Source organism: Mauremys mutica, chromosome 1, assembly GCF_020497125.1.
Source record: "Mauremys mutica isolate MM-2020 ecotype Southern chromosome 1, ASM2049712v1, whole genome shotgun sequence".
Lineage (NCBI taxonomy): Eukaryota > Metazoa > Chordata > Testudines > Geoemydidae > Mauremys > Mauremys mutica.
In genome coordinates, this window is record NC_059072.1 from 296265406 (window position 1) to 296277719 (window position 12314).

Below are 12314 nucleotides of genomic sequence, written 5' to 3' on the forward strand. Positions count from 1 at the left end.
AAATGTACCTGGATGCAGTGCCGTAATCTCATCTCATGGTCACTGACAGGCATGGATGTTAGTAGCAAGATCTGCATCCAAAAATAAGCTGAAATATTCTTGACAGAGGCAGATGTGGGAGAAAAATGTTGCTATGTGATCACTGAACTGCAGATGATGATTGCAATTTGGGTTTCTAATTACAGGAATAACAAAAGGCAGTGACGCTTGCTCTACAAAAGATGCAAAGATAATTTTTTTGCCCTAATCTTGCATACATTTTCCAAAATGACTGATACTGCAGTCTTGATTTTTGTTGCATATGGTTCCAACTCTGTGGTATTCTTGCAAGAGCCTTACGATTTTGGATGATTAAGGAGGAGGTAGTGTTACTGTGCTGTTTGCATCTAATCTGAAATAGGTCTCCCACCCCAACACTGGATCCAATGCTATGTGTCCATTTTGCATGCGATTCCTAGGATGAGATTAAATTGGAACTACTACAATGCTAGTGCTGCTGCACTGCAAATTCCCTACATGACTAAGGTTATTCAGTATGGTGATGCTGAAATTGCCAAATAGGGTGGGTAAAATCATGACACGTTTTTCTTAAATTAAAGAAAACTTTTTTTAATTTTTAACTTTTTATATTTTGCTCTTTCCTTTTTCCCCTATTTCATGGTTTTAAATTGCTTAAGTGGATGTTTTGTATTTGATTCTTCTGCAGTTTTCCTCATTGTTAGTATTCTGTTCTTTACATAGGGTTTTTTCCTTAAGTTTCACATGTAATTGTTCATATATATCTACTCAGCAAAGTGTAGGACCTCATTAAGATCCTAATTGTCAGACGCAAGTTTTTTTTTTCAATTTTTTTCCGTAGGAAGATATGAATTTAAATGAAGATAGAAAAACACCATTGCGAGAAAAGGACTTCAATACCAAAAAAGAAATGGTGATGCAATATATCAGTACTGCTTCAAAGGCTGTAAGTATGTCACTTCTAAAATACACCAAAAATATGCCTATGAAAAGTTTAATGTACTTACTACTTTTACATGTATATTTGGAGGGATGATAATGCCTAATTGAGCTATTAATTTTTTGGACTAATATCAGTCCTTGGATGCAAATGTCCTAAAGGGCCAGCTTTTAATTTTTTTTACATCTTTATCTAACAGTGGAAGTTGTCTGTATATGTTGGGCCGAGTTTATCTTGTAAGGTAAAGGTATAACTGTCAGTTGGGGAAAATAAGTTCCCTTGCAAACATCTGAAGTTTCAGTTAGTGTTACTTTGCAGTACTATTTTAAAACAACTTCGTTTTTACTTGGTTGTTCATTCATCCTTTACACTTGACTCTAATACTCCATTCTGTATTGTTTGTTACTTTGAATTTGTGCAGTGTTTAGCAACATCTAAGGTGCATACTGGAACAGGCTAGGGTCCATCTAACTTAGTATTCTGTGTCTAATAGTGGTCATATAGACACACAAATGTTGAATTTTTATTTTGAATACTACTTAGTTCTTGATCTTAGTGATATTGAGGCCATGAGTTCCACAGACTATTTGTGCGTTCTGTGGAAAAAAAAAAATTCCATGTCACTTTTAAATATGCCACTCTTCAATTTAATTATATGACCCTTTCTATAGAATTGACAAGGTTACTATACATGTCTGATCCACTTTTTCAGTACTGTTATTTATTTTGTGTACCTTTATGATGTCACTATTTATTTATCCTCTCTTCAATGTAAATCGGTTCTTTTCAGTTTCTCTTCATAGCAACTATTTTTCATAGTCCAGTCATTCTTGTTGCTTTTACTCAGTCTCTCCCCATTATTTCTATTGTTTCCTTTTTGTAACCAGTATTGAACACAGTATTCCAGGTGAGGTTGTATCACTGATTTATCTAAATGACATTTTAAATATTTTCCACTCCCTTCTTTATACATCTTAACACTTAGTTTGCTTTTTCACCACCACTGCACTGTGAGCAGAGGTTTTTCACTGAGGTTTAGAGTTTCTCTTCTGAGTTGTTGGAACCAACTGGGACCCTAGTAAGGATTGTGCCTACTTGAAACTATACACATGAGGAGGAATTATTTTACATTTGTCAGTACGGAATTTCATCTGCCACAGCCACCCTATTTCACATAGCAAAACCTAACTGATGTTTTAGATGAAACATAAGATGTCAAAATAAAGTAAATGTTTGAAGATTTTAGAGAAATCTTTCAATTGAATCCAGTGTGGAACAGTTCTATGTTTTGAATTAGTTTTTGTGACACAAGTTGTACTTGTATTGGAAAATATTTGGGTACTCTAATTTAGTGACCCAAGAGATGAATGAAATACTAATTCTTCTTTGAGTGATTGCTCATGTGTATTCCACAGTAGGTGTGCATGCTCGCCACATGCACCAGTGCTGGAAGTTTTTCCCTTAGCAGTACCCGTATGGAGGAAGCACCGCTGTGACCCCGGGAGTGCTACCTCTATATTGCGCTATAAGGGGAGCCGCGCGCTCCCCCCACCCTCAGTTCCTTCTTGCCACCAGTAAAGGTAGTCGGAACTTCATGCTCCAGCCTTGCTGCAGCTTCTCTAGTTAGCCTTAGTAGTACAGTTGTTCCAATAGTTTAATAATTTCTCAAGTTAGTTGATTGGGCTTGGGGCATGCCCTGTGCCCCAGGCTTCAAGTCGTGCGACTCCTGTCATAGTTCTATGCCAAGAAGGGACCTGCATACTCAGTGTCTCCGCTGCTTGGGTGAAACTCACGTAAGTGAGCACTGCACGATCTGTAGGTCATTCAAGCCGTGGACTAAGGAGAGGGAAATTAAGCTTCGTGCTCTCCTAATGGAATCAGCGCTGACCCCGGCACCAGCATGACGAACAGACTTGACGCCTGGCACCGCCTCCTTGGTGCAGAGCGAAGTCCCCTCCACTTGCCGGCACCGCTCCCCCTCCAAGAAACAAGGCTGGGCAGCCTGCAATCCCCCTCGGGACCCAGGCCTCCGACTCGCGTTGAGCGGAGCAGCCCAGTCCCGTCCATGCGTGCCTCCCCTGCGGTGAGGATGCCATCAACACCAGAGGCTGCACAGGATGCGCGTGACATCCTAACCCTCCCAGTACCCAGGGTGCCACCTGAGACGGGCCCCCGATCTCGAGGGAAGCTGCCACTGGGAGCACAGCTGATTTCCATGATGCGGCACAGTCTCCACTCCGAGGACTGCTCGCTGCCTCGCTTGATGTGGTCTTCCCACAGCTTGTGCCAGCCCTCTACTCCACTCAGGCTGACCGGCTAGCCACCTGCATGGGAGCCTCTGGACTCCTCCACACCTCATGACCAGGGACACAGGCACCGGGATAGGCGCTGCAGACACTCTTCCTCGTGTCACAACTACCGTAGCCTATTCCGACACCACCAACGTCGGCGCTCCGACTCAAGTTCCCGCTCTACCAGGCATCGCACGCGGGACTCCTCTCACGGGGCAAGTACAGGAGCAGCACCTCGGACAGGTACTGATCCTTGTTGTCGAGGTTCCGGTCACGCGGAAGGCACTGCCGCAGGCACTATTGTGCTCGCCGCTCCTACGGTACCTTACGATCGATGGTGATCTCAGCATCGGCACCCAGCCTCCCATCTCCAAGTCGTGCAGCTCAGCAAGAACAAACTGCGTCGCCCGTCCGCCAAGGCGGTCAGTGGCACAGTACACCGTGGGCAGGGGCAGTGGTGTTAATGGTCACCATGGCCGCAGATGCCCACTCAGGCGAGATCTCCTTCAGTGGCCAGAGCGTCCCAGGCTCCTTCGGCCTCCCCTCCTCGGCAGAGGGAAAAGTCAATGGGTCTCAAGCCGACAGCATTGCACCCGGACGCTGACCTCTGCATCGACCCACCGGTACCCCCTGATGCCCTAGGCACCGTGCCGGTCCTCTCACCGGCACCCAGGAGGCCATAACGGTGCCGCCGCCTGTCCCACAGGAGGACTTCAAGGCTCACCAGGAGCTCCTTAAGTGGGTGTCGTCCAATCTCCAGCTCCGGGCTGAGGAGATAGAGAAGCCAACTGACTCTTTCTTTTTAATGTGCTCTTGTCCTCAGCACCAGGCCCGGTGGCCCTGCCTCTCTACTGGGGGTAGCCAATATCTCGACTACCCTGTGGCAAACCCCAACTTCCTTGGCCCCCATCTCCAAGAAAGTGGAGAGGAAATACTTCGTGCCGGCCAAGGACCACGAGTACCTGTATTCCCACCCGACACCTAACTCCCTGGTGGTGGAATCAGTGAACCACCAGGAATGTCAGGGTCAACCCGCGCCCACCGCCAAAGACAAGGATGCCAGGAGACTGGATACATTTGGCAGGAAGGTTTATTCCTTGGCGAGTTTCCAGCTCAGGATGGCCAACCATCAAGCCCTACTGAGCCGGTATGACTTCAACCTATGGGGGTCCCTACCAAAGTTTGAACCTCTCCTCCTGAAGCGGGACAAAAAGGAGTTTAGGGCTCTGGTAGGGAAGGAGTGGCAGCGGTTAAAGCAGCCCTCCAGGCAGCATCTGACGCGGCCAGAACGGCAGCCCGCTCGATGTCCTCCGCCATATCCATGCACAGGGCATTGTGGCTTCTCCTGTCTGGACTGTCTGCAGAGTCCCAGTCCTTGATGCAGGACCTTCCCTTTGACGGGAGAGCATTGTTTGCAGACCAAACTGATGTCCACCTGCATGGGATGAAAGACTCCCAAACCACCCTGCAAACTTTGGGCCTGTACGTTCCTCCGGCGAAGGGTAAGCCCAGGCCGCAGGCTTCAGCTCCCCCTGCTAGGAGCAGATACGAGCTCCTGCCCAAGAGACTGAGGGAACAGAGGCGTAGGTCCCAACATCAGTCCCGCTTGGCCCCACGGCCAGGCTCCTCGAAGGGCAAAAGGCAGGGAAGAGGCGGTTTTGACTTTGTGGGGGGGGGCCTGGTCTGTTGCCAGGGAAGCCCCCCAGTTAATAAAGTTTGTGTTCTGCAACTGTTTATCTGCCTTCCGTGTGGAGTGGTCCCATATAATGTTGGACCAGTGGATCCTCAACACTATCTCCAAGGGCTGCGTGTTGCAGTTAACCTCAACCCTCTCTTCTCTCCCCCCCCCCCCCCCGGCCCTGGGTGAGCCTCAGGGACCTGGAGCATGCCACCTCCTGGTCTAGGAGGTCGGCATGCCGCCTCTGCTGGGGGGCGTTGGAAAGGGTACCGGTAGAATTCCAGGGCAAGGGTTTCTACTTCCGTTATTTCCTGATCCCAAAGGTGAAAGGGGGGCTGAGACCCATCCTAGACCTATGGGATCTCAGCATTTTTATGGTCCGCTACCAGTTCCGGATGGTATCCCTGGCCTCTATCATTTCCTCCCTGGGCCCGAGGGATTGCTTCTCAGCCCTGGACCTCCAGGACACGTATTTCCATATCCATATATTCGAGAGAGACAGGCGCTTCCTCTGATTCCTGGCGGGGGGAACCATTACCAGTTCATTGTCCTCCCATTTGGCCTTTCCACGGCCCCCAGGGTTTTCACCAAATGCATGGTGGTGGTAGCAGCATACCGCCGGAGGAGAGGGGTGCAGATCTTCCCATACTTGGACGATTGGCTTCTCAAAGGTGCCTCCCGGTCCCAAGTGCAGGCTCAGATGGGACTCCTCCTGTCCATGTGCGCAGATCTCGGCCTAGTGGTGAACAAGACCAACTCTACGTTAGTTCTGGTTCAGTGCATAGAATTCATAGGGGCGCTACTGGACTCAGAGGCCACAATCTCTCTTCCTAGAGACAGGTTTGAGACCCTCAAAGGTCTCATTGCCTCGGTCACGGCCTTCCCCGTGACGATGGCAAGGGCGTTCCTTCAGATCGTCAGGCACATGGGGGCGTGCACTACTTGGTTCGCCACGCCAGGGTCAGAATGAGGCTCCTCCAGCTCTGGCTGGCCTCCCAGTATTCCCAGGCCCGGGACGTGCTGGACAAGGTCGTCACGATACCGTCCCAGGTAGTTGCTGCCCTTCAGGGGTGGTCCCTCCTGTGCCACATGCTGTAAGGGGTCCCCTTCCAAGAAATCTGCCTCTCACTAGACCTGGTGTCGGATGCCTTGGTCCTGGGCTGGGGGGCCCATATAGAGAACATTCAAAGACAAGGGAGGTAGTGGGCCTTGGAATTATCCCTACACATAAACGCCAGGGTGCTCAGGGCAATACGGTTGGCGTGCATAGCTTTCAGCGGGCACCTTCGCAGGAAGGTGGTCAGAGTCCTCATGGACAATACTGCTGTGATCTATTACATCAACAGACAGGGAGGAACACGCTCCTCGGCCCTATGCCTGGAAGCAGTGAGCCTGTGGGAGTTCTGTATAGCCCACGATATCTCCCTGTGAGCATTCCACCTACCCAGCATCTGCAATGTGCGAGCTGATCACCTAAGTAGGGTTTTTTCTCACCAGTACGAGTGGTCACTCCCCTGGGAGGTCATCCTACAGCTTCCAGGAGTGTGGTGTTCCCCGGGTCGACCTCTTTGCAACCGACCAGAACTGACGCTGCTCCCAGTTCTGTTCCAGGGGAGGGGCGGGAAGGGGGGCGATCTCGGATGCTTTCTTCCTTCAGTGGTCGGGCCAACTTTTCTATGACTTCCCACCTTTCCCCCTAATAGGCAAAGTCCTGCAAAAAGTAAAAGACAGGATGCAGGTCATCCTCATAGCCCCGGATTGGTCCCGTCAACACTGGTACGGGACCCTCCTGCAACTCCTAATGGCTCCCCTGCCGAGGCTGCCACTTTGCCCGGATCTCCTCTCCCAGGAAGGGGGATGCCTCCTCCACCCAAATCTGGCCATGCTTCACCTGACAGCGTGGTTGCTCCGTGGTTAGATGAGGAGCACGGGAGGTATTCGGAGAACATCAAACGAGTTCAGTTGGGAAGTAGAAAGCTGTCCACACGACGGACGTACCTGGCCAAATGGTCCAGGTTCTCTAGGTGGGCGAGGGAGCGGGGAACCTCTCCATCGTCCGCATTGCTCCAACTTATTCTCAATTACCTCCTGTCCCTTAAGGGACCCAAGGGCTAGCTCCCGCCTCTGTTAGGGTGCATTTGGCGGCCATATCGGCCCTCCATCCGCTGGTACAGGGCCACTCAGTCTTCTCCCACAATATGACCTCCCGCTTTCTAAAGGGCCTGGATCGTTCATTCCTATATGCTAGGCCCCCCGTGCTGCAATTGGATCTAAATCTAGTGTTATCCCGCCTCACGGGTCCTCCCTTTGAGCCCTTGACCACATGTTCCTGGTCTCACCTGTCATGGAAAGTAGCATTCCTTGTTGCTATCACATCAGCCTGACGTGTCTCAGAGCTTAGGGCCTTGACCTCGGATCCCCCGTATACGGTCTCCCAGAAGGATAAGGTCCAGGTTCGCCCACACCCCGCTTTTCTCCTGAAGGTGGTCTCCGCCTTCCATGTGGATCAGGACATTTTCCTACTGGTACTCTGGCTTAAGCCCCATTCCTCCAACAAGGAGCGCCGCCTACACACGCTAGATGTGTGTAGGGTGCTGGCTTTTTACCTGGACCAAACCAGGCCGTTCCGGAAATCCTCGCAGCTGTTCATTGCGACGGATGAGGGGACAGCCAGTTTCCACCCAGTGCCTTTCCTGCTGGATTATCTCGTGCATACGCACATGTTATGACCTGGCAGGAGTTCCCCTGCCACCCAGAGATGAAAGTAAGCCAGTACAGCCTGGTATGGAGTACCAGTAAAAAAAAAAAAAAAAAAAAAAAGTGCAGTAGTGTACTGGCAAAGAAGTGGAGCATTCAGTACTGGCTTACTTTTCACCTCTTTTTTTTGGCTGCATAACAAAAAGTTCAAACTCAAAGCTAATAAAAGCTTGGAAAGGGAATACTCACTGTCACGTTCGTTTGTTTCTCTCCCTCTCAGTTTAAACTTAACTGTTCACGCTGCGGTCTGAACCTTGGGGTTCAGGGCTGTTTCTGGCATCCTTGTTAATTTCACTCGTAGTTGTTGGGTGTGTGTATGCGCCCAAAGCCGGGGCAGTTCTTTTCTGCCCTCTGGATGAGGTTCTTTTCAATAATATAATACACAAAAAATACAATCAAAATCAGGAACCATTTCCAAGTTCAAATCTATCCAATTCCCTCCCCAGCAGAGGATCATGGTTGTGATGTCCAAACTGCTTGAAGATCCTCTTTGAAATGTTACTGTTTTTTAGGAAAAAAACACATGGAGAACATGGTTGGAAGATGTGTTCTGCTGATCAGGGTTTATTTTGGGCAAGGCAATTTTGGTAAAACAGCTAAAGATTCACAGGGAAAGCAAATAGCCCAATAGACAAAACCACAAAGGGATTGTAAGGGAAAACTGGATATTCAGGGAAATCATTGTGAACTCCTTTGAAAAAAATAGTAGTTTTCATTCCACCCTCGTGATATATTGAATTAAACACCTGAAATGTCCTTAGGACATAGGGGCTCAGATCTCTTTTTGTTTTGTTGGTGTCCGTGTCCTGCAGAGTGCTGAGGCTGAAATTGACAAAACTTTCTTTAAGTATCTTGTATATTTCCCAAGGACCCTGAGTGAAATTAACAAGGATGCCAGAAATAGCTCCCAATCGGAGGTTCAGATCACCCAATGAACAGCTAAGTTTAAACTGTTCTTATGCAGGCAGCAGGCTACCTGGGGAGGCTTCTCCCTTAGCCAGTCCCCCTGCTCCCTGCTACAAGCTAGAGGGGAGCCCCTGCTGAGGGCGGGGGTCGGGGGAACTTGGAGCCTAGCCGCGTCGGGCAGCCTGGTTGGAGGAGGGAGGAGAAGGAGAAAAATGTGACCGTGAGTTTTCAGTTTTTCAGGCTTATTCCAATAGTACAGTTTTATTACAAACAGTACTGGTAGTAGTAGTAATAGTAGCTTTATTTTCTATATCTAAGTCATGCAATGGGAGGGATCCATGAAGTATGTAGGAGAGGTGGGTTGCTTGTGTTTGGACAATACGGTTAAAAAATTTAACTTACTTACTTCCACCCCAGGCCCCACCCTTTCTGTCTGAGGTCTTGCCCCTTCCGGGGGGCGGGGAGAGAGTGGGACCTGTACCAGTCAGAGCTGTATTTTACTTTCACCCCTGCCGCCACCTATCGTTAAGGCGCGTTCTACAAGAGCTCAGGCCTCGTCGGCCGCCTATGTACCTCACGTCCCTATCCAGGACATACGTAGAGCTGCCACGTGGTCCTCTGTCCACACCATTTCTTCACATTATGCTATGGTCTCCCAAGCATGGGATGACACCGGGTTTGGTAGGGCGGTCATGTGTCCTGGAAACCCTTAAACTCCTACCCACCTCCATCAGATATAGCTTGGAATCACTTGAAGAAGAAAGGACAGTTACCTGTTCCATAACTGGCATTCTTCAAGATGTGTTGCTCAGGTGTATTCCACATCCTGCCCTCCTTCCCCTCTGTCGGAGTTGTCGGGCAAGAAGGAACCAAGGGTGGGAGGAGTGCGTGGCTCCCCTTATAGCGCGATATAGAGGTGCCACTCCAGGGATCACTGCGGTGCTCCCTCCATACGGGTACTCCTAAGGGAAAAACTTCTGTCACCGGTGCACGTGGCGAGCACATACACCTACTGTGGAATACACATGAGCAACACATCTCAAAGAACGCCAGTTACGGAACAAGTAACTGTCCTTTCCTTGATACTGCTCATTACCAGTGAGTCTCAAATGAAGACTCAAAAATAGTTTTGTTCCTAGAGAATACGTTTTGTATGATCTAACTTGGTCACTAGTTTAAAGTATTGAAATCTTATTTTGGCATCATGGCTCTGAAATGTAGGAATTGCTGCATATGTATCCTGCTGGCCAGTGTGTTACATGTCTCGCCCTCTGTCCTCAATTAATAGATGAGTCTGTTAAAGCCTCCAGCTATAGAGCTTAGTTCAAGCTGTAGAGTCATGCATTTAGATTTGGAGGTGCCTACTTCAATCAATGTTGTGTTAGCCAAGATGGTGGTCATCACATACAGGTTACAACTACTTCCCTTCTTGATGAATAAATTTAGCACAGAAATCACAAGTAATTTTGGTAACCAAATAAGGAACCACTCCATTCTTCATTGTAATATATAGTGTTAAAGTAGTACCACTTGGATACCTTTTATTGTATGTTACCTGAACAAGTATGGCTTGGGAAATCCTTCAAGGCCCTTTCACTTAAATTCCTATCCCAGGCAGTGTCAAATCTTGGTTGCACACCATGGGCATTTGGACCAGTGACTGTCAATGTAATGTTTCCAGAAAGCTCTTCTGTAAATGGATTCCCAACCCTTTTTCTTCTACTGTTAGGAGTAATATGGGCTTATATATTGATCCATAGTCTACTGTACCAAATAGCTTTTCTTGGCTTTTATTGTTATGAATACAAACTACATTAACACCTAGGAGCCCAAATCATGGATCATGGTCCCGTTGTGCTAATCACTGTATAAACACGTAGCAAAAAGATGGTCCCTGTCTCAAAGGTCAATTAAAATTTGTTTTCATGTGGGTTTCATGTAACAGCAGGAATAAATATGGCATTACTATACAAGTGTGATGCAAGAACCTCTTAAATGCCATCTGACAAGGGCATGCAGCAAACCACAATGAACTGAGTTCTGGCATTTGCTCCCTTGTGGTGGCTTTGACAGATGAATCACTATATCATTTTGCAAATTATCATAATTACTTTTGCTTTCTTCTGACCCCATCAAAATGCGCCGTACATAATAAACTCACAGCCTCTGTGACAGAGATCCCTTTTATGAAGGATCCCATTTTTTTAACAAACATTTCTCATCTGAGACCTGCACCAAACACATGCCTTATAGGATATTTATCCATAAAGAGTAAGATGTAAGATATTTACAGAGAGCTCCTAACTTGAGATTTATAATCATTGTGAGATGTATGTAGAGTAACTCCTCACTTAACGTTGTAGTTACGTTTCTGAAAAATGCAACTTTAAGTGAAATGATATGTTAAGCGAATCCAATTTCCCCACAAGAATTAATGTAAATAGCGGGGGTTAGGTTCCAGGGAAATTTTTTTCACCAGACAAAAGACTTTTGTCTGGTGAAAATGTATATTGTACGTATGTGTATGTATATATCAAATAATACACACACACACACACACACACACACACACACACACACACACAAATAAATTTTAAACAAACAATTGAATACTGATACACAGCAAAGATGATTGTGGAGCTTGGATAAGGTGGTGAAGTCAGAGGGTGGGATATTTCCCAGGGGATGCCTTACTGCTAAAGATTAACTAGCAATTGGCTGAGCCCTCAAGGGTTAACTCCTTGTTAATGTAGCCTCACACTCTACAAGGCAGCACAAATGGAGGGAGGGGAGACAGCATGGCAGACAGAGACACACCCTTTGTGAGAGATGTGCATTGCTCTTTTAAGTACACTGACCCCACTCTAAGCACACTGCCTTTTAAAGTTAATCAACAAGCTGAGAGGGCAGCTGCTGCCAGGAAGCTCCCTCTGTCCTGAGCCCTGTCGTGTGTCCCCCCTGTTCTATGGAAGATGGGGTAAGCGAGAGGCAGGAGCAGGGGGGAGGGGGACATTAGCCCCCCTGACATTAGCCCCCCTCTGCCCCCCCCCCACAACAAGCAGGAGGCTTGGGGAGCAGTTCCAAGGCAGAGGGCAGGAGCAGCATATGGCAGGAGGGAGGGTCAGCTGAACTGCTGGCAATTGATAGCCTGCTGGGCAGTGGCTGCACAGGGAACTTAGGGGAATGGGGAGCTGATAGGGGGGCTGCTGGTCCACCCTGGTTCCAAGCCCCCACCAGCTAGCTGCAACGGGCTGCTCTTCCTGCAAGCAGTGGACAAAGCAGGTGGCTGCCAAACGACGTTATAAGGGAGCATTTGTACAACTTTAAACGAGCATGTTCCCTGTTGATCAGCAACGTAATAACGAAACATTAACCAGGATGACTTTAAGTGAGGAGTTACTGTATGGGTAATATTTAAGGAGTAATGTATTGATATTGAAAGTATGTTTTACATACTTGGAATAGAAATTAGTCATCTGGAGATATGTCTCGGTGACGGTCCATTTGCGCGGGGGCTAGGAAGGTTGTCACCCCATTTGGCCATTGATGCAATGCGCGATTTAATTGTTTAGCTTTGCACAATATTAAGACTTTGGCAAACCATCAGAGGGAACGACAATCAATCTAAACCACTTAAAGGAAGTGTATGCAGCCACTGCCCTGCATCTATTGTTTCCTTCCTCCCCTGCCTCAGTCCATGCTGCCTTGTAGAGCATGAGACTAC

General features: G+C 48.0%; 1 protein-coding gene across 4 annotated transcripts in view; it reads left to right on the plus strand.

The window, feature by feature from the left end:
• The window catches only part of DIAPH3 (diaphanous related formin 3), a 509860-nt gene that overhangs the window by 49429 nt on the left and 448117 nt on the right, over positions 1–12314 (plus strand). For all 4 annotated transcript variants that reach the window (XM_045012145.1, XM_045012154.1, XM_045012162.1 and 1 more), the window contains one exon: positions 860–964. In XM_045012145.1, the coding sequence (XP_044868080.1) occupies positions 860–964 (105 nt within the window). The remainder of the gene's footprint in view (positions 1–859; positions 965–12314) is intronic.